The 22,947-nt window shown below is 45.4% G+C and overlaps 1 protein-coding gene across 3 annotated transcripts in view; it reads right to left on the bottom strand.

Annotated features, from left to right (window-relative positions):
• Window positions 1-268: 268 nt before the first annotated feature.
• NECAB2 (N-terminal EF-hand calcium binding protein 2) overlaps window positions 269-22,947 on the bottom strand; it is a 52,911-nt gene continuing 30,232 nt past the window's right edge. For 2 of the 3 annotated variants that reach the window (XM_072636170.1, XM_072636172.1), the window contains 7 exons: window positions 21,740-21,858; window positions 21,068-21,147; window positions 10,838-10,894; window positions 10,026-10,138; window positions 7,102-7,179; window positions 1,884-1,975; window positions 269-1,156 (listed from right to left, as the gene is read on the bottom strand). In XM_072636170.1, coding sequence (XP_072492271.1) covers window positions 1,128-1,156; window positions 1,884-1,975; window positions 7,102-7,179; window positions 10,026-10,138; window positions 10,838-10,894; window positions 21,068-21,147; window positions 21,740-21,858 — 568 coding nt within the window. In that variant the 3' untranslated portion in view covers window positions 269-1,127. The remainder of the gene's footprint in view (window positions 1,157-1,883; window positions 1,976-7,101; window positions 7,180-10,025; window positions 10,139-10,837; window positions 10,895-21,067; window positions 21,148-21,739; window positions 21,859-22,947) is intronic. The other variant, XM_072636171.1, reaches the window with a different exon arrangement.

Raw genomic sequence — 22,947 nt, 5'->3', positions numbered from 1 at the left:
CTATTATTTTTCAGATGAGGAAATTGAGGCCCAAGGGTGGTCAAATGATGTGTCCCAAGTCACCCCAGTGATAGCAGGGTCAAGATTTGAATCCAAGCCTTCAGACTCTATATGGAGTTTCTTCCCCCTCAAAGCACATATGTTTTCTTGCCATGTGATCAATCATTTCAGCCCACACTAGAAAATCCATATTTATGATAAAATTGCTAAGAGTTAAGATGTTGGGAGGGTTACAGGGGTCAGAAAGGAAAAACACATACTCCATAGCTGTTCCTCAATCAGAGTTTATTCCTCACCTAATAGCAAACTGTTTACATTAGCTAAAATACCGTACTGACATTTTGCAAAGTTCTACAGTTTAAATCTAGAGGCTTGAGGCTCCTAAGAGAGGAAGGAGTGACACTATCCACCAGGACTACCCCAAAGGCAGAGAAGACTAGTTAGCAGCCTAAGGGGCCGGTGACCCTACGTTAGTCTCAGATACCAAAGGGAAAAGTAGCACACCGATAAATAAGTAAATAAATGGATCTGTTAGGGACCAGGAGAAAGCACACGAAGGTTGAGTGGTCATGCATGGTTTTCAAAGTGAAGGAAATGAATCATGGGCATTGAGGGGAAGTGGAAGCCTGGGTAGAAAGCAGAAGAGAACGAGAGAAGGATGGGTTGTGGGCTGTGGGAAGCTGGGAAGCGAGGGGACCTCGTGGGGCTAGTTGGGATGTAGCTACTTCGTAACTGGGCGATGGTGGGTGCTCAGAGGGGCAGCTGCTGCTAAGAGGTGCACTGTCAGGGGGAGGATTGTGCTTCTTGCCTGATCTAGAAAGATCTTGGTTGGTTCTGCCTCCTTCACGGCCCTAAACTTTATCTGGCCTTAAAGGAAACAGCCTCAAATACTCTGACAGTAACAGAGGGAGAGGGGAACCCCAAGGGTACAGTTTAATGATGGGGACTGGAGAGGGGGGAGGAGGGATTATTTTCCTTCACTTCAAACAACAAGAAAATACATTCCTGTTTAGAAGTGTATTGAAAAGACAGCAGTTATAACGAGGTTCTTAGAAAAGACACACAATTCTTTATAATGAGTGGCCAAGTCCCTGGTCTGACATTCTGAGTCCTTTAGGAGGGCTGCCTCAGTCTTGATTCAGAGTGCACCAAGCAGCTACAAAGGGAATAAAAAGGTGAGAATGTGTGACATTTGAATGATGGCAACCTCTTGCTCACTGTCCCCAGGGAAAAGGGAAAGGTTTGACAAAATTTATAACTGGAAGGGACCTTTTGAGGTCACCTAGCCCCACTCCCAAAGGACTTTCCATCAACGAGAATTGTGCCTGAGAATCTTGACATTAGGGGCTCTCCTTTGGATCAAGGCACTATCTCCAGAAGATGCTTTTTTTTTTTTTTAAATGCTTATCTGTCTGCCCAGAATGGAGGCATGTTTTCCACGAAGTGACGGTGATGCTCCCACCCCACAATACAAACCCGGTATTACTTGTCCCAAGGCAGGTGCAAAGAGATATGGGGTTTGGGAACAGTCTCACTGATTCACAGTTCTGATTTTTTTAAAGGTTTTCTACAAATTCAGAAATCTGAGTACTTAGGTCAGGAAGACTCAGAGGTCAAATTGATCCCTTTTCTGCAAAGATTTCTCAGCTTTTTCTTGGTCTTTGACTCAACCTGTTCTGATGATTGTCTTTTTTTTTTATTTTTTATTTTCTTCATCTATATTGCTGTGTGTGAAAGATCACAGCTACATTAATGATGTTTTGAATAGACAGTCTAAGTCATGTTCTCCCCTTCCAAAGCCCCTCTCCCTACATCCAAATGTCCTCTGGGCATCATTTCAATTCTCCAGGGACCCCGGTATTCCCTGTAGCCCAAGCCCTTACCTGGCACTGGAATGTTGGAGACAGCTTCGGGTTGGGTCAGTGTATCTACCTTCACATGCCGGAAGGCTTTGCAAACCGGGCTTTGCAGGTGCCTGAAACACAAGTAGAGAAGGGGAGGGGAAAGAGGGGAAGAAAGGAGGAGGAATGTACTTTTTTTTTTAATACCCTTTGCATGGATCCAAGGGTCTGGAGTCCTGAATAACACTTCAAGGAAGGGGCCTGGAAATCCAAGGGTCACCTATGGCTAGCTCTGCCCCTGTCCTTCTGTGTGGTCTGGGAAAACTAACTTGGAATAAAAATCACCGAATACTATGGCTAGAAAGAGCTCCAAATATCCCTCTTATTTTACAGACATAGGAGCTAAGACTCAGAGAATGAAAATTATTTACCCAAGGTCATATAGCTTATTAGGGTCAAAACCCCAGGCTCCTGATTCCTAGTCCTAATCCCTTTCTATTTTTCCTGTCTCTCTGTCCTCTTCTTTTGTCTCACCCTCCCTGTCTTCCTTCCCTATCGATGATTTCCTTCCCTATTTCTGTTTCTCTCTCCCTTCCTCTCTGCTTCTCCCTCCCTCTCTATTTTGCCCTGCACCCCCCATCTCTGGCTGTCTCGCTGCTAGAGCATTCCTTCCAGCTCCGTGGAAGGACCTAGGTCTGGAGTCCTCCTTTCCTTCCCATTTCACAGAGTTCCCTGATCATTTAAATCTTAGCCAGACCCTTCAGCTGTTGCACAGCACTTGGGTGGATAGCCTGCTCTGTTCAACTGACACTTATAATATGGTGGGTCTTTCTATCTGGGTTCCTTCTGTTCTCTGCCACCGGAATTGAGGGCAAAGACCACAGTTCTTATGCACAGCACCTGGCTGATGTTATTCAGTCATTTCCCATTCTTTGTGACCCCATTTAGGGTTTTCTTGGCAAAGATATTGGAATAGATTGCCATTTCCTTCTCCAGTTTATTTTACAGATGAGGAAACTGAGGCAAACAGGGTGAAGTGACTTGCCCGGGGTCACACAACTAGTAATTATCTGAGGCTGAATTTGAACTCAGGAAGATAAGGCTTCTTGATTCCAAGCCCAGTGCTCTAATGGCTCCACTTAGCTTGCCCCTCTAGTGCTCAGCAAATATGATTCATTTAAAGGGCTCTACTTCTCTTTGCTGGCTTTTAAATACTTAATGCCTGCCCTGACCCACATTACCCAAATTACAACATGCAGCTAGTCATTCAGGTCACGTAGGAATAGACAGCGTAGATGGAAAAGGAGGATTGAATGAGAAGAGGTCAGTGGGACTGGATTGTGTTCAAGAATGAGCAAGGTCCTTCCAGTGACCTCCAGTTACCAGAGCCCATCATTTCAACATTGGCGTTCTTCTGCTGAGACTGTATGGCTGTGGGTGCTAAAACACTATGATCTCGGGAAGACCCAGCCAACCCAGGGTTGTGCATTGAAGACATGGGATAGATGTGAAGAAGCCGCCTCTGGGAGAAATGGTGTCAGACGCGTTTGACTGAAAAGTGGGCCAGCTAGAGGGTGAAAGAGAGGGATGCTGGAGGAGCAACCCAAATTCTGCGCCATTGGTTGTGACCCTCAAAAGAGCTGGAGGAGGAGGCCTCCACCCACAGCCACACATACACACACATATACACACACACATACACACACACACACACACACAGAGAAAGGTTAAGAAGACCTATTCTAGTCTAGCCCCTTCATTTTACAGATAAGTTCTAGAGGGGGAAGTGACTGGCACTGTCAAGATTAGCACTCAGACCTTTGGACTACCGAGCCCAGTGTTCTTTCTCTGGCCCTGAGTCAGATGGGGAGCAAGTCCTGCCCAGATTCCTGCTCCTTTCCCTTTTCTGGCTGATCTTCCCCTGGGCACAAAATCAGATCTCAGAGCCCCAAATCCTACCTTAGCCCTTGCTCTGGACACTTTTGCCAGTCTCTCCACAATGCCTATGGCCCCTGGAGGTTCTGAATTGTCGGGGTTCCTTAGAAAACACTTGTGTGTATGTGTGTGTGTGTGTGTGTGTGTGAGAGAGAGAGAGAGAGAGAGAGAGAGAGAGAGAGAGAGAGAGAGAGAGAGAGAGAGAGAGAGAGAGAGAGAGGGAGGGAGAGAGAGAGAGAGAGAGAGAGACTAGGAAAGTTAACAACCTGAGCCTACTTATGCTCATGCAGCACGGCGCATTTTTCAATGCCTTTATCTCATTCCACCATCTCACTCAAGTTAATAGAAGATGGGAGTTTGGTCCCAGATTCAAGCAGAAAAATCTTCATCAACAGGGATACTTAAGTCAGGCCTGACGCCCATCCAGCCTCCCCTCTTATCTCAGCCACACACATTTCAAAGGGCATCCGTCTCTGGGTTCAGGATTTGGCTTCCAGGAGTACTCATATTCAACACCAGGCACCCACTATACCACTCCAGGGAACGATATTTTGGTTCAGACTTGAGGAAGACTGGTGATGTCATTTCAGGGAAACCAAGTTTTCTGAGGCCTGGGAGAATATTAGAACCCCTTCCCTGCTATGCAATGCCCAAGGACTGTCTCTGGCTTTCCTCCTTTGGGACTCACCTGTTTGCTGCCCCTTCTGTAAAGGAGGGCAAGAGAGCCCTCCCTCCACAGTGATGTCTGTACATAAACCGCACAGAGGCAGCATTATAAAGAAGATTTTGTAAAATGGTAAAGGGGCAGAATTGAAAAACAGAAAATTGCAAAAAATGAAGAGGAAGGTCTGGTGTGGAGGGAAAGTAGCTGCTGGAGAAAAGAAGACAGAGGGGAGTTACATGAGAGCTACCTTCCAATACTTGGAGGGTTGATAGGTCAAGAGAAACTGGTTCTGAAAGGCTGAAGTAAGGGCAGCGAAGGAAACTGGAGGGAAACAGAAGACGCAAGGGAAAATCTCTGAAACGTTAGAGCTGACCCCAAGTGGCCTCCACTGACTCGGGGGGTCGGGGGACTCCCTTTCTCAGGAGATCTTCAGACCACTTGTTGGGAATGTTGAAAAGGGAGGTATTCTTGTTCAGATGCAACTCAGAGTCCGTGATTCTGTGCGAAGAGATTATTGTAATGATGGGAATCTGAGATTCTGAATGTGGTCCCGGGAGGGAAGGGACCTTGAAGGGACCCTCTTGTCTCATGGCCTCGTGTTACGAATGAAGAACCTGAACCCCAGGGAGGACAACATGCATATTGTGCAAACACTTTTAGATGCTGGAACAGACTCTTTGGATTAACTAAAATGGCACTGGATTGACTTGGGACAAGATTTGTTTGTATGGAGGATAGCTATTTGCACGGACCACTTCACTTAGAGTCAGAGGACCTGGGTCTCTCAGCTGGGAAATGGGGGAATGAAAGCATCTGCTTCCCCAGTGAGGATCAAGGGAGAGGATATATGTAAAACCCTTGGCAAACCTTCTAGCCCTAGAGAAATGATTGGCCTTATTCAGCCTACAATTCATTAAAATATGTGGGGAAAGTGAGAGGGGGAAGAAGGTGAGAGTTGTTTTTGTCTTTTAAAGGAGCAGAGCCACTAGCTTTCTGTTGACAAAATAATAACCAGACGCATTCAGATCTGGTTCTGCTGCTAGCCCTGTGACCCAGGGTAAGTCACCACTACTCTCAGACTGTAAAATGGAAATAATACTTTCCTGATGGTGATAATAATTAATAGCCATTATTTACATAGTGCTCTAAGGTTTACAAAGCACTTTACAAATAGTCTCTCATTTTATTCTCACAACAATCCTGGGGGTAGGTGCTAAGATTATCTTCGATTTGTGAGGAAATTGAGGCATTCAGAAGTTAGGTGACTCACCCAGGGTCACACAGCTAGTTAGTATAGGAGGCAGGATTCAAACTCAGGTCTTCCTGACTCTTAGTGGATAGGGGCTCTGTCCACTAAACCTTCTAATTAGTCAAAGTCTGGAAGGGCTGATATGAGGAAAGCACTTTCTAAACCTTAAAGCCTGAAGAAAATGTGAAAATATTAGGGATAAAGACCAGACCTCTGATTTCATTAATATAGGGGACTTCTAGGTGAGGAAATTCTCTTTACTATTGCAGGTCAGCGCCTTTTCTACAATTATGAGTTTTAGTTAGTTGCTTTGGGCAGTGAGAGATTAAATAACTTGACCAGGATCACATAGCCAGTATGGGTCAGAGAGGTAGGATTTGAACTGGCATCTTCCTGAAGCCCAGGGCCAGCTCCCTATCCACCAGATCTGAATGTATCTCATTATTATTATTGCCAACAGGGAGCTAGTGACTTTGCTCTTTTAAAAAAAAACAAAAACCTGTCACCTACTCTACTCTCTTACTCAATCCATATTTGAATGGATTGGAGGATGAATCATACCTAGTGTATCTCTAGGGCCAGAAGGTTTGCCTAGGGCTTTACATACCTCATCTCACTTGATCCTCACCGGGGAAGCAGGTGCTCTTGTTCCCCATTTCCCACAAGACAGACCTGGCTGAGAGAGGATAAGGACTTGCCCAGGGTCATCCAACTAAGGAAATGCCTGAGGCAGGTTTGAACTCAGGTCCTCCAGACTCCAAGACCAGTATTCTTATCTATTACACCACCTAGAATCCTCAAGGAAGGTGGATGACGTGGGGAATATCTTTCCATTCCTCCCTGGGGACTTCACTGATTCTGCTGGAAGGACTGACATTGCTTAGATACCAATAATTCCTGGTTTCTAGGAAGTCACCAAATGAGAAGGAGCTGTGTCAGGTTCTTCAGGGCCCTCGTTCTGTCATCCCTGTGGGGCAAGTCTGTACTCAGGTAACTATTCACCTTTCCCAACTGGACAGGACATTTGGGCTTCAACAAAAGGATTCTCAAGCCTGAGGGGCCTAGATACTCTACAGAACAGAAATATCCCCTCTCCCTGGAGCAGGGTTTCCACTGTGGAGTCATGGTGCACTGGATGCAGATTGGGCTTAAGTAACTCCCAGGGAAGGAAGGAAGGAAGAAAGGAAAGAAGGAAGGAAAGAGAAAGAAAGAAGAAAGGAGAGAGGGAGAGAAGGAAGGAAGAAAAAAAAAAAAAGAAACCACGTACTCCATAAGGGCAGCAGAATCAGCTGTGCAACAAATCATCAAGGGAGGCTAGAGATTTATTTCCCTGGTTTGGGAAGTCTTCCTGAGCAGGCTCCCTGGCACCCTGAGTCATCAAGGTAAAATGCTGGAAATTGACTTGGTCCTACCTCTTCCACTCCTCATCAGTCTCCCAGAACTCATAGACAACGAAGGTGAAGCCATCAGAGAGTCTCACAGCAGTGATGCTGAAAGGAGAGAGGTGGGGGGGTGGGGGAACATCACAGAGACAACAGAACTGGGTTTAGAAGAATTGAGTTAAATTCCTGGTTATCCTACTTGTAACCTGTGTTACCTTGGGCAAGTCACTTTCCCTTATTTGTGCCTCAGTTTCCTTCTCTGTTAAATGAGCTTGTTGGACTAGGCATTCTTAGAACAGAACATTCTTAACCTGTGGTCTGTAAACTTGTTTTTTAAAAAAATATTTTGATAATTATTTTTCAACATAATTGGTTTAGAATCCTATGCATTTTATTTTATGCAATTGCTGCCCCATGACACAAAAAATTATTAAAAACCTCTGTACTAGATAATTGTTAAGGGTCTTTCTAACTCTATGAAACTACTGGGAAAGCGCACTATAGCATACAAACACTATGAACTCCAGAAACATGGAGGGTTCTGAGACCATAAATAGTTCTTAGTCATAGGAAGGAAGACAGGAAGGCAGGGAAAAAAATGAAAGAAGGAAGGGAGGGAGGGATGAAGGAAGGAAATGTGGAGAGGAGGATGGAAGAAAGGAAAGAAGGGAAGGAGGGAGGGATGAAGGAAAGGAGGGAGGGACGGATGAAGGAAGGAAAGGAGAGAAGGAAGAAACAAGTACTTATTAAGCACCTACTATGTGCCAGGCACTGTACTAAGTGCTTTACAAACATTAGCTCATACAATCCTCACCACAATCCTGGGAAGTAGGGGTTCTTATTATCTTCATTTAACAGTTGAGGAAACTAAGCCAGGCAGCCATTAAGTCACTTGCCCAGGATCACATAGTGCTTTGAATACAGGTCTTTGATAGATATTTTGTAAAATAAATGAATGAAGGTAATGGAGATAGCAGAGCGACTAGGCTTATACAGTATGGTCTAATGGGAGTACCACCTCCCCCCCCCCCCCCAAACCAAACCAATTGTTCTGAGGTATTCATTGTCAGAGTCACTAATGGGTAAGACAACAAAGACAGAATGGTACTCAACAAGCACCTAGTCTAACCCATAGGGGTACAAAAATTCATCCAAGACTCTGCTGGAAGCCCTCTAATGAGGAGGAGCTGGTCTCCTCAGGCACTGAGTGCCTTTCACTTGGTGATAGCTTTAGTTGTTAGGAAGTCCTTCCCTAGGGGCTAAGTCTCAGTCTCCTTCTCTGCCACTTGCCATCATTCTCCTGGCTCTTCTCTCTGAAGTCAATCAGAACAAGCTCAATCCTTCTTCTCCATTACAATCCTTCATATTCTTGAAGAGAGATATCCCATACATCTTGAGTTATTTCTTCTCCAGGTAAAACATCCCCACTTCCTTCAATAGATCTTCTGACAGCCCTTCTCCCTCCTGACCCTTTTCTGGATGATCTCCAGCTCATGAATGCCTTTCCTAAAACATGTTACTCAGAACTGAACATGTGGTTTAACCAAGGTAAATTGGACCACCATTGTCTTTATCCTGTACATTGCTTCTGCTAATGCAGACTCAGATTGTATTTTGGAGGAGGGGAGTGGACAATAAATGGTACTGTTCCCTTATATTGAGCTTGTCCTCAACTAAAACCTTCATACGTGTTTTTCCAGATGAAGTTTTACTTTGCCATACTTCCTCTATTTTGTACATGGGAAATTGATTTTTTGAACCTGAGTGTAAGATTTACATTTGTCCCTATTAAGTATCATCTTATTAAATTTAGTCCAAGAGTCAAACCTGTTGAAACCTTTTTAGATCCTGATTCTGCCATGCAATGTCATCAAATCTGTTTTCTTCTGAGGTTTCCTGTGAGATTGTGCTGGTGTCCCCAGAGTCTCCCTAGCCCTCTTCCATTGGTTATCATCAGGGATTCGCTTATGCGACAAGGTCAATGACCCCCTGATATGAATATGATAATGACTACTCTCATTTAGCACATCAAGGTTTACCAAATGCTTTCCTTATAACTATGCTCTGAGATGGAGAGTAAAAGTAGTACTATACCCATATTACAGATAATAAAACTAAGGCTCAAAAAATATTATGTGACACACTCATGGCTAGTAAGTGTCACAGGAAATGTTTGAAACAAGATATCAACTCCAAATCACTTCAGCATTTTCCCCATTGCATCATACTGATGACACGATAGAATCATAGATCCTAGAAATAGGAAGCACCTGTCATAAGACATAGGATGGATAAGTTGTAGTGGGTAGGAGGCATGGAGCCAGAGAAAGAGAATGGCATTAGGGCACTGGATGGAGGCTGGAACTGGGAAAAAATGGAGTCAGAAGGTCAAGGTCATGGCTATGGGGTGGGGGTTCATGGGGCTTTGATAAGTGGGTACTCTTTCAGTATTGCCGTTCTTCCAATCTCCTTGCCCTCACCTCTGTCTTCTGCCTTGGTAATGTAGTGGAGTCAAGAAGACCTGAGTTCAAATCCAGCCTCAGGTACTTATTAACTGTATGATCCTGGGTGAGTCATTTAACCTCTGTCTGCTTTAGTTTCCTGAACAATAAAATGAGGATAATAAAAGCACTTACCTTTCAGAGCCGTGCAGAAAAAATGAGATTACATCTGTGAAGCAATTAGCTCAGTTCTTGGCACTTTATCAATGCTTAAGGTCCCTTCTGATCCCTCTAGAACCAGAGGACACTCACTCCTTCTTAGTCATTCCATCAATGCTTTGGCAATAGCTAAGGAACCAGGGTTGGTGGGTTTGCTAGGACATACCAATCACTGTTTCCTCAAATCTCTGCATGAAGGTATGACCAGCAGGGAATGAAGGGACCCTAGATTTCATGTCCCTACAGCTGAGGAGGTAGTGTTCCTTCCCTCCCAATAAATCAAGAAAGACTTACTGGAAGCAGTGGCTATCCTCGGCTGTGCTCCTCAGGTACTGCCTCAGAGAGCTCAGGAATTCACCAAGGTGTTCCCGTGACACCACCATCTCTTGTCTCACCAACAGTAGATACTGAGGGAAGAGAAAGGAGATAGATGAGCTACCAACTCAGGGGACATGGGTTTCAAAGTATGACTAGGTTCTTTACTCTCTGTTACTTCAGGAACATTATTTAACCTCTCTGGGTTTTGGTTTCCTCATCTGTAAAACAAAAGAGTTGGTCTAGCCCAAGGGTTCTTTACCTCGTTTGTGTTATGGCCCCCATTGGCAGTCTGATCAGACCAATGGACTCCTTCTCAGAATAATGCTTTATATGAATACATAAAATACATATGATTACAGAAGGAAACCAATTATATTAAAATGCAGTTATCAAAATATTTTTAAAAACAAGTTCATGGCCTCCAGGTTAAGAACCCCTGGACTAGATAGTCTCTCAGTTTTCTTCTAGCTCTAAACCTTATGAATACTCCACCCTCAGTGTGATGTTTGCCCCATTTTACACAGGTCCTGTGACTACACTTCTCCCCTGTTGCAGCTGTGAGGAGAATCCTTTCCAATTTTGTACGAGGCAATTCAGTCCTTGGATGGACTGCCACTTTGTACCTCGTGGTGTCTTGCATTCATTGGACCAAGCAGCCAATTGCAGTCTTCTAGCAACCACTGATGTTTGTTTTATAAGGTCCTCATTTCAGAGAAGCTGAGCATTCTGACCAGCAGTGGGGTCGCCCTCCAAGAAGTAGAGAAAACCTGTGGAGGATGGGTACTCACAGTGCAAGCCGTGCTGTTTCCATCAGAGAGACGCTGATGTAGATCAAACCACAGGGTCTGGAATCAATAAAACAGGAGTCAGTTCGATAAACACTTATTAAGCATGCAGTGGGTGCAAATCCCAGCCTCTGCAGGAGCTTCAAAATTTAAATAAGACACAATCTCTGCCAACATGAAGTGTATCATCCAGGAGACCCAGGGAAGGCTTACAAAGCACTTTGTATACAAGGGAGATGCCTTGTCTTGCCATACAGTTAGTAAGAGGCAGAACTGGGATTTGAACCTAGGGGCTTTATCATTATTATTGTTATTGTTATTTTGGGATGTACTGGGACTGCTTGCTGCCTCCAAAGAGGCCTCAGGAGTTCACTCCTACTTGGGGAGATCTGTTGGGCCATCTGGGCCCTCCCACCAACGGTTCCAGAGTTAGACAGGGGACCAAGGCTGAAGGGACTGATCCTCAATGGATTCGGGAAGTCTTGGACCTTTAAGGATGATGCTGATGACATGATACTGTCCCAGAAACCTCCACACCCAAAGTGCCCATTTCACAGATGACCTGTTACTAAAGGAGTCTAAAGCCAACTAGCCTAATGGACATTCTATTGTTTCCCTTCTCTGAATACCTAAAGCTATATTCTCTGGGAACATGGGTCCCTGACTAATCAATTAATCATCAAACACTTATTCAATGCCTACTATGTGCCAGACACCATGCTAGGTACTGAGGATGTGTGTGTTCGTCCTTTGTTGCTGAAGAAGACCATGCCATCAGAGAAATAGTGACAAGACTTGCATTTGACTTTGTTTTGAGTGAGGGAGGGCTGTGCAGGCCACCAGCCTCACTTCTCCTCCAGAGTCTTCTGAATCCAGTGACCAGATATTCATCAGGATGACTGGAGATGAGCCAGGATGAGGCAATTGGGATTAAGTGACTTGCCCAAGGTCACACAGCTAGTAAGTGTTCAGTGTCTGAGGTGAGATTTGAACTCAGGTCCTCCTGACTCCTACACTGGTGCTCCATCCACTGCACCACCTACCTGCCCCACTGAGGATACAAAGACAGAAATGAAGGGCTCATTTCCTGGCCTCAAGGGGCTTAACCCTGTCTCCAGTTTCCAGAAGTTAGGGATGATCAGACTCTAGGTCTTAGAATGGGTCACCCAGGGCTATTTCCAATACATAAACTATTGGCACAATGTCTGTGTTTCCTGTCCCCCTCCCCAGGCTCTGGCCCTGCTGTGTGCACCCCTTTGGCCTTCACCTGTCTCACTCCTGCCTAGTCAAAGGCCAAGGGTTCAGCGAAAGGAGTCTTGAGTTCACCCTTGAGTCTGACACAGATTAAATCAGAATCCAACTGATCAAGTTGCCCAACTCTGATCATCAGAACAGAAGTGTGTGTGTGTGTGTGTGTGTGTGTGTGTGTGTGTGTGTGTGTGTGTGTGTGTGCACCTGCGCACACCACGCCTAGAGGGAGATGGCTAGGAGCAGAGGGTGTGTGTCATGTCCTAGTGGATAGACAGATCACAGAATGTCAGAGCTGAGAAAGGCCCCTTACAACAAAATGTCAGGGCTGGAAAGGTCCCCACAACAAAGCCTGTTAGAACTGGAATGATCCTTAAATTAGCGGGCATCGGAGCTGGAAGGATCCTTAGATCATAGCATGAGAGCTGAAAGGACCCTTAGAATGTGAAATGTCAGAACTGGGAGGTCCCTTGAAACAAAGAATGGGAAGAGAATGTTGGACCTGGGTTCAAATCCAGCCTCAGACACTTACCAGCTGTGTGAACCTGGGAAGTCACTTGACAAACTCTGCCTCAATATCCTCAACTATAAAAAGGAGATAATGACAGCATCTACCTCCCAAGGTTGTTTGTGAGGATCAAATCTGGTATTTATAAAGTGCTTAGCAGGTAACTGTTCCCTTCCGTTTAGCTAGAGAGCTCCCATGTTAGAGCTGTAATAGTCCTTAGAACATAGAATGTCAAGGCATGAAGGGACCCTGGGGGTCACCTCATCCATCCCTGTTATTTGTAGGGTAAAATGATTTCAAAGCCACAGAGAGAGCAAGAGGTAGAGAACCCAGGTCTCTGGACTCCCTTCAATTAATTTGTAATTTCAAGTTAGTGGTTGGGAAGGGGCAGAGGAACAAGATAGGAGCATAAAATTAAATATTATGATTACAATAATAATTCATGACCATTGTAATTGACACTTCTCTAGTGTCTTCTGTGCATATTCTTATTTAAATCCAGCCCAGCCTCTGCCATGGTCCCCATGGCAGGCGGAGGTAGGCAATAGGGGCAGATACAGTATGTAGCCCTGGCTATCAGACCCTGAAGTATGTTCCTATTGGGATGGACCCAGGCCTCCCCAGGGGAAATTCTCCTGAAGATCCAGGCAGAGGTGGAGGTATTGAGAGGGATAATAACATAATCTTCCTAAAGTCTCTCTTTCCATGGGCCACTCACGCATCCATTCAAAAACCATTTTACAGCGTCCTTATCATTCTCCAGCTTTCCATGTTTTGCTTGTTTTTTGGTTTTCCCTGGATCTGGGCATTTTCTCCCTGTCCCCCATGCCTAAGATGCCTTCCCTCTTCAGCTCTGCCTACTGACCTCCCTGATTTCGTTTAATCACTTGAAAATCCCACCTTTTACTGGAAGTCTTTCCCAACCCCTTTTAGTTCCAGTACCTTCCCTCTGTTAATTATTCCCTATTTATCCTGTCTCAAGGGCAGTTAGGTGGTGAACTGAATAGAGCACAGGGCCTGGAGTCAGGAATACTTGAGTTCAAATCCAGCTCCAGACACTTAATAGCTGGGTGATGCCAGGTAAGCCAGTTTCCTCATCTGTAAAATGAGCCTGAGAAGAAAATGGCAAACGACTCTAGCCCCCTATGCCAAGAAAACCCCAAATGGAGTCATGAAAAGTGGGACACAACTGAACAACAAAATGGATTGCTTTGTAAATATTTGTTTGCATGTTGTCTCCCCAACTAGACTAAGCTCCTTGATGGCAGAGACTTTTTTTTTGTCTCTTTTTGTATCCTCAGAGCTTAGCACAGTAACTAGCACATAGTAGGTGCTTAATAAATGTTTATTGACCCTGGGCAAGACACTTAACCTTGATTGCCTTGCCAAAAAAAAAATGCTTTTTGATCTATGATTTTATTGGTGGGTGAAGGGATGCAATTTTGTACCTTCTCCACAATTTGTACTCTTATTGAATTACCTGGTGCAGTAAGAGAGTGGCTTACCCACGGTCACAAAGTCAAGAATGTGTCAGTTGGGATTTGAACTCAGGTCTTCTTGACTCTAAGACCAGCCTGCTATCCAGTACATCAAGCTTCCTCTTGTGGCTCTACATTTCGTGTAGGATAAAGACCAAAGCCAGCACAGCATTCAAGCCCTTCCCAATGTGGTGTCCTACTTCTCCAGTCTCATCTTCTGTTATTCCCATATAAAAGCTTTCTACTCTAGCCAGATCAGTGTTCTCATTACTAAACACCTCCACCTCTTACCCAATATGTCCCTCTCCTTCTCCTGCCCCACCTCTTCTTTACCTTTCCAGATGTTATACATACAAGTTGAGCCCAAATACCACCTCCTCTAGGTGAGCACAGCTGGGCCATAATGATTTCTCCTTCCTCTGGGGTTCCTGTCTGTTAGAACATCCTCTTGTCTGATTGCACATCAGTCTCAGTCTTCTCTCTCTCTCTCTCTCTCTCTCTCTCTCTCTCTCTCTCTCTCTCTCTCCATTTCCCCTCTGTCTCTTTCTGTCTATACTTATCTGTTTTCCTTCCCTCTTCCTTCATATCCTCCCCTTCACTCCCTTCTTTCTCTCAAGCTGATCAGTGCTAACTCTTTTGTCTGATGGTGGTAGGGTAGCAGAACTTAGGAATATCAGTTTCACCAAAACTGGCATTTTCCACTGCCATGGCTAAATTTGCTTCTCTTACCCTTCCCGACCCTGTGTCAAAATGTGCATCTTGAATATGACTGTGATGGAGTACTATTATGCTATGGGAAGTGACAAGGGGAGTGGTTTCCAAAAAACATGGCAAGACCTCTATGAACTGATGCAAAGTGAAGTGAGAAGAACCAGGAGACCATTATGCACAGTAACAGCAATGTTGTAATGATGATCAACTGTGAAAGACTTGACTACTCCGATCAATACGATCATCCAAGACAATTCCAAAGGACTCATGATGGAAAAATGTTGTCAGCCTCTAGAGAGAGAACTGATAAACTCTGAATGAAGATTGAAGTATAATTTTCTCACTTTATTTTTCTTGTTTTTTTTGGAAATATGGCTAATATGGAAATGTGTTTGGCATGACTTAACATGTATAATTGATATACTATTGCTTGCCTTCTTAGTGGGTGGTAGAGGGGGCAGGAGGGAGAGAGAGAATTTGGAACTCAAAATTTAAAAAGAAAAGGATGTCATAAATCATAATTTTTCAAAAATTATGAATGGGTGCAAAGAAAGAAGGGAAAAAAAAGATATGTGTGTTGAATGAGATGCTATATTATCTCGGTAGGAGAAGTGTTGACTTTGGAGTCAGGGAACCAGGTTCAAGTCCCGACTTCATTGAACCCCACTGCTCTGTATTTATCTTCAACACCCCCAAAAATGAGCTAGCCAGGGCAACAGATGGGTTGTTACTTGTCCTCGGTGTGCCTCAGTTTCTTCACCTGAAAAATGGAGCAGTTGGATGACAGGATCTCTAAGCTCTACTGTCACAGCCATCCACTGCCTGGGATTGAATTAGCTTTTTATGTAGACAGGCAAACTCTACCTAACCCTGTTAATCTTTTTTGTGAAAACACAATGCAAGGCAAAATAACATTATTGGGACACTTACTCCTATAACAGCAATGCCATATATTAGGAAAGAGTGCTTTGGAGTGGCCAAAATTCAGGCTATAAAAGGCCAAATTAGATCTTTCACTGATCTAATACAATTTCGTCTTTACAACACTAATGCAATCTGAAAAGCTGAGGAAAGGCTGAACCCAGTGCCTGGTCCTTGACCCCGTCTTCTGTCCTCCCTTTTTCTCTTTCCCACCTGGACATAACCCCCCAAGCCCTGACTTGGTCCTCAGTACCCCCTCTTCCTCCATCTATCACTCACTGCCACAAGCCAGACTCTTCTTCCCTCAGAGATCAGGGTACCTTTCTTTAGAGAACTGCCAGACTAAGAGATCATAAGATGGCGCATTTGAAGCCCAAAACATTGCAACTTGACCAAGATCACAGTGAGTGGCTGCTCAGGGGTAAACTCAAGCCCTCTGACTATGTCCAGTAGTCTTTCCATTATATCTCTGATGCCTCTCCAGGGCAAGTAGGGACGAATTGTATTCTAGTGCCTCAATGTAAGGGACAGGGAAAGGAAAGAAGGAACAGGACAGATGTCCATGGCTATGAGGGGCTGAGCCAGGCAGGAGGTAGGGGCTAGGACTGAATGGTGGCTCTGTGGTCTTCTCACGGGGCACCAGGGCAGTTGCTCCTCTGGGCCAGAGGAATCTCTGAGGTGCTACTTTCTGGGAGTCTGATTTGAAGAAACTGGAAGGCATCTAGTGGGTAGAACCCAAGACCTTGTCAAGAAAATCTGAGTTCATGATGCTGAGTGAAGTGAGCAGAACCAGGAGAATATTGTTCACAGAAACAGCCACAGTGTGTAATGACTGATTTTGATAGACTTAGCCCTTCTCAGCAATGCAAGGACCCAAAACAATTCTAAAGGACTCATGATGGAAAATGCCATCCACATTTATAGAAAGAACTATGGAGTCTGAGTGCTGAGCAAAGCAGACTATTTTCTTTTTTGTTGTGTTTTGTTTCTCATGGTTTCTCCCATTTATTATAATTCTTCCAGGCAGCCTGACTAATGTGAAATGTGTTTAATAGGAATGCATGTGTAGAGTCCATATTAGATTGTATGCTGTCTTGGGGAGGAAGAGGAATAAAATTTAAAATTTATGGAAGTGAATCTTAAAAACTAAAAATAAGTAAATTGAAAAAAAAAGAAAATCTGAGTTCAAACTGAATATAATACTTCAGGGAAAAATGTGGACATTTAACCAAATAGAGAACTTTTCAAGCATTCTTCATCAAAAGACCAGAGCTGAATAAAAAAAATTTTGATCTCCAAATATAAGACTCAAGGGAAACATTAAAAAAAATGTAAAAAAGAAAAAAGAAAGAGAAAACAAGACATTCAATAAGGTTAAACTGTTTCTATTTCTATATTTCTATATCCTTCCAAGATAACATTTGGAACTCTTAAGAACTTTATTACTATAAGGGCAATTAGAAGGAGTATATATAGACAGAGGGTGCAGATATAAGGTGACTTTGATGGGATGATACGCCACCAAAAAACAAAATAAAAGGGTAAATTGGGAGAAAAAGGAGCAGGGGAAAAGGGAATGGAGTGAACTATCTCACATAAAAGAGGCATGAAAGCTATTAAGATTAAGGGGAAGATGGAGGGGGTTGGGCAAAGCTTAAACCTTGCTCTAATCAGAATTGGCTAAAAAAGACAATAACACACACTCGGTAGGATACAAAAAATCTATCTTATGCTGTAAGGAAGTAAAAAGGAACTGGCATAATACAGGAAAGGGTGGACTGGGGAGGCAATGATCAGAAGAAAATCCGAACCCAGATCCTGCCTGGGATACTTACTAGGTATGGGACCATTAAGCACCAAGGCACTTAATCTGTGTTTGCCTCAGTTTCCTCATCTGCAAAGTGGAGATGCTAATAGCATCTCCATTGTAGGGGTGTTATAAGGATCAAATGAGATACCATACAAAGTGCTTCGCAACCTTAAAGTGATATGTTAGTGATGGTAATGATGGTGATGCTGGGTCAAAGGTTGAACCTGTGGGGAGCACTGGCCAGGGAGCTAAGGAAGGAGGGGATGGGAGGGGGCTGGGGCCAGCTGCTGCCCCAACTAGTCACAGGCCAGCCTGACAGCTAGGCCCGCCCCTTCCTGGGCTGCGGTGGAGGTGGGGGGCACAAGAGAAGGAAAACAAATCAGAGATAATGAGGAAACGCAGCCCGTGAGCCTGCCATCTCTGAAGAGCCCTGGTTGTTAGGACGACCAGCGTTCTAATAATAGACTCCAAAAGCCTTCCTCCTGAGCTGCCCCAAGTTGTTATGACAACCTGGGCTCTCTGGTCCTGCTGAGCACCTCCTGCCGGGGCTAGGGATGCGAGGCCAGGATGGGGGGCCAGGGATGTGGGGCCAGGGATGTGGGGCCAGGGATGTGGGACCAGGGATGGGGGCTAGGGATGTGGGGCCAGGGATGGGGGCCAGGCATGTGAGGCTGGCTCTGACTCTGGCCTCCTCTAGTCGACTCAAAGCTGTCCTCCACCCACCTAGCGGCAGGCCCCTCATAGTCCCAGGCCATCTATGGACCTTCACCAGGCTTCCCATCAAATCACATTTGGCTCCACTGAAGATAAATGGCTGGTGGGACATTTACAGTTTGTAAGCTGTAAACCTATCCATGGTCTAAGGGGCTGGGGGCAACAAGGGAGTTCAATGCATAGAGTGCTGAACACAAAGTCAGGATGAGCTGAGTTCAAATCCTGCCTTGCTGTGTGACCTTGGGCAAATCACTTAACCTCTATTTGCCTCAGTAAAATGTGTTGGATTTGATGGAGTCTGAGTCACTTATCCCTATTTGCCTCAGTTTTCTCATCTGGAAAATAAGCTGGAAAAGGAAATGGCAAACCACTCCTAGTATCTTTGCTGAGAAAATTTCAAATGGGGTCACAAAGAGTCGGATGAAGCTGAAAAATGCCTGAACTGAAAGGTCCACCCTAGCTCTAAATTACTGATTTCCCAAGTACCTCCCTCTGCTCAGTGGTTCCAAGAGAAGCTTATCAGGGCTCAAGGCCCAGTTCTCCCCTCCCCGAGAACAACACTCACAGTGTCTGCTTACTGATTGGTCCAGGCTGGCACTCCTAATCAATCATTAATCACAATAGGATGCCAATAACTCAGCAGCTCTCATGGCTGTACCTAGAAATACAGGCCAGAGTTCTTTTCCTGACTCTTCAATGCATGGTCCTGGATGAGGATTTAGGAGAACTGGGTCTGAATCCTGGGTCTGCTGCTATTGAACCATCTGATCTTGGACACTCCCTCTCTGGGCCTCAATTTCCTCTAATGTAAAATGAAGGAATTGGATTAAATGATTCCTGCAGGGCCCCTCCAATTCTAAATCTGTGATTCTCAGTTATTTGACCCCAACCTCAGTTTTCCCCATCAGCAAAATGGGAATATGACACTTGTGCTACCTACATCAGATGGTCTTAGCAAGGAAAGTATTTTGTAAATCATAAAGTGCTGCAGAAATGGGAATCACTAGGTTCCCACCCTAAGCCCTGCCCCTAACTCACAGCATGGGAATTGATAAGTCCTTTAACCTCTGAGTTCCCCCATCCATCAAGTAGAAAATCAGTAACTCATTCCTTCCCTGGTTATCTCATTGGGGTGTATTGGAGAGACCAGAAGAGATTAATGGTATTCAGCTGCTTTGGAACGGCTGATGGTTTCTAAGGCTTCAGTTCCTGTTGGCTATTCCCAAGGAGTGTCCCTTCAATAGGTCCTGTTACCCTGGGTCAGGTGGAAAAAGTCCAATTTCTGTAGACCCCGGGGTGAAGTGTGGTGTCCCTCGAACTCAATGAATGGGGGCTGAACTCTCCTGGGTCACCATTAGTCTCACACCTTGTCCAGATGGCTTCCTCCCCAATTCCTTCTGGCTTGTTCAAGGCCCCACAGGACTGCACTGATGACATTTACAAGGCAGCTGAATAACAGGCTCTCTCTCTCCCTCTCTCTCTCTTTCCTCTCCTCTCCCTCCCTCCTTCTCTCTCTCTCTCTCTTCTCTCTCTCTCCTCTCTCTCTTCTCTCTCTCCTCTCCTCTCTCTCTCCCTTCCTCCCTCCCCCCCCCTCTCTCTCTTCTCTCTCTCTCCTCTCTCTTCTCTCTCTCCTCTCTCCTCTCTCTCTTCTCTCTCTCCTCTCTCTCTTCTCTCTCTCCTCTCCTCTCTTCTCTCTCTCTCCCTACCTTCCTCCCTCCCCCCTCTCTCCTCTCTCTTCTCTCTCTCCTCTTTCTTCTCTCTCTCTCCTCTCTCCCTCTCTCTCTTCTCTCTCTCTCTCTGTCTCTCCTTTCCTCTCTCCCTCTCTCTCTCTTTTTACATTCCTCTCTCTCCCCCCACCTCTTACCACCTCTCTCCTCATTCCCTTCTCCCAATCTTCTTCCTCCTCCACTCTAAAGACCCATTGAAATAAAAGTCAAACATGGGAACAGATTGGCTCATTGTGTAGCTGCAGTCAGAGAGGCCACTGTGTGCCTGACACCCCCAGACAAGGGACAGGACATGAAAGCAGCATCGTTTTTCTTCCTTCGGATAAAATCATGCCAAAGGTGCAGGGATGTTCTGGGGTCTCTGCCCCCCACTCCCTCCTAGACAGGCAAAGAGGGGACATCACATTCTGCCTCCTCTTAGAATTCCTTCAAGATAGGTTTTCTCTCCCTAAGGGACTAAGGATCCCTTAAGGGAGGAACAACCTCTCCTTCCCAGCACCTAGCTGCGATTTTAATCATAAAGTGTTAGGGCTCAGAGTTGGATGAACCTTGGAGGGGATCTGGTCCAACCTATGCCTGAAACAGGTATCCCTTCCACGCCATCCTGGAACAAGCGTTCAGAGAGAGGGCAGAAGGAGGGAGGGAAGTAGGAAGTAGCCTAGGATAAGCAAAGGGATGAACACAGGTGCTTTGGAGGACAAAATCAGGGAAGCCTTGTTTTATCAAACTTTATCAGTCTGCTGTTTTACTAAGGAATTTGGTTGTTGTTGTTGTTTTTAATAGAAAAGGGCCTTACACATATCTTTCTGTTAACCATACCCATAGCTTGAAACTGGGAGTCCAGATCATAAAATATCAAGGCTCCAAACACCTCTTGGCTAAAGCGCATCCCAAGTGAGATTTCAGTTCTTGGGGTGCAGGGGGAGGTGGTGGCATAAATAAACCCCTTGAAAGTTGAATTTCCAGACCTATAGATCTAATGACTGTGAGGACTGGGAAGCCTCTATGGGGCTGGGGTCTCCAGGCCAGCATTACCACTAGGGTTCTAGGGCAGGACTGGAAACTGGGAGGGGGAAAAGAAGAGGGAGGCAGGACCCAACCCTTGGTCTTCCTTACCTTATTCTCCAGCCTCTCTATCAGCTCAGCTAAGCGACTGATCTGTGCTTCCAGCCCCTCCTCCTTGGCATCTGGAGAACCTGAGTGGAAAAAGCCAAGGAGTTCATTAAGGGCCCCAGGACCCTGGGAAGCCATGGATGGTGGTATAGGGGATAAGGAGCCAGCAGTGAGCTAAGGGTGAGCTGGCCCAGACTGGAGCTGGAGGCACCTCCCCAGATATACCTCTGCGGGGGCTGTCTCCTTTGTGGCCTCTGCCTCCTCTCTTGCCTGGCTTCTTTCTAGATTTGGCCCAAATCCCATCTCCTGCAGGAGGTCTATCATGGTCTCCCTTACTACTAATACCTTCCCTTAATAATACATAAATTAATAAATGCTTATTGATTGGCTAACATACCACCTCCTGAATGCTGGTGACTCCCAGCCACTTCAGGATTCTGTTCCAGGATGGATCTATCTTAGGTGAGAGCTTCCCCAGTCCCCTTGAAATTCCAAGTGCCACCCCTCCCACCTCCACACCGAGAGTCCTGGGCTCAGCCCCATGGTCCGAGACCCAACAATGGGACGATCCAGGAAACTTCCTATAATGGAGTGGCCCTCCAGGGGACCCTGAGCGAACACTCCCCTCTCCCCCTCCCCCCCCCCCCCCCCCCCCCCCCCCCCGGTTCCACTCACCAGATGGAAAGCTCTTCCCTGGCTGGTCAGATGAGAGTCTGTGGTTGGGGGTATAGCAGGGAGCTGGGTTGCCATACCATGTATCTGTCACACCTTGGCTGGGCTTGCTGGGGTTCTGTCTGTAGAGCAACCACCATATGAAAATACACGGTGACTTTAGGGGAAGCATCAGATTCCTGACACATGGGGCTGTTTCTACACTGGTCTCATCTTTTGAAGGCCAGGAGAAGGATTCAACACTGCTCTCCCATCACACACTGAGAGAGCTAAGCTTTCTTCAGTTATCTAATAGAAGATGCGTCAGTCCCTCCATGCAATAGCGGTGCCTTTCTGGGCTCCAGCTTCATCAGTACATGGGTCCCTTGTTCATTTGTTACATGAATTCTAGCTTCTCTATGCATGCTTGGTCAGGAAGACCTGAATTCAAATTGTGTTTCAGACATGTAGTAGCTAAGTCCCTCTGGGCTAGTCATTCAATATCCCTGAAACTCAGTTTCCTTATCTGTGAACTGGGGTCATAAGACCTATAGTACCTAGCTCATAGAATTTATTAGAAAGAGGACATAAGATAATGGATGCAAAGCCTCAACGTCCTCCATCCATAATCAGCTCCTATGATTATTATTTCGGCATCCTACCAAAGCTGATGGCTTCTATCCCTTGCTGACACATTCCCATCATGGTAATTATGAGACCCACACCCTTCACAATCCTAATCCCTGTCTCCACCCCTGAGGGAAATGATGAACCTTGATTTAGGGTGTGTGGGGGAAACAGTGAAAAGAAGTGATCCTCTGTCCCCACCAAATTCCAGACAGATGACTAATCTCTCCCATTTCCTCCACCCCTATCAACTGATTTGGGAGGTTTCTAGTCCAAGAACAGGTTCAGAAGTGGGCTTCCTTGGGGATCAGATTGTACTGGAGACAGGGACAAAGCTCCCCACACCCCACTCTCCAGTAGCAAAGTCGAACCTAAGGAATTCTGGTCCCCATTTCCTTTTCTACCTGAAAACATAGACATACAATGAATGGCCACACATACATGAATACATATACATTTTCCCCATTAGACTGTGAGCTCCCTGAAAGCAGAGACAGCTCTTAGTACTGTGCCAGGAACATGTTGTTGTTCAGTCGTTTTTCAGTCATGTCTGACTGTTCATGACCCTATTTAAGATTTTCTTAGCAAAAATACTGGAGAGGTTT

The sequence above is a fragment of the Notamacropus eugenii genome, chromosome 1 (assembly GCF_028372415.1).
Source record: "Notamacropus eugenii isolate mMacEug1 chromosome 1, mMacEug1.pri_v2, whole genome shotgun sequence".
Lineage (NCBI taxonomy): Eukaryota > Metazoa > Chordata > Mammalia > Diprotodontia > Macropodidae > Notamacropus > Notamacropus eugenii.
Note: the sequence above shows the minus strand (reverse complement) of the source record. Positions and strands in the feature narration are given on the sequence as shown.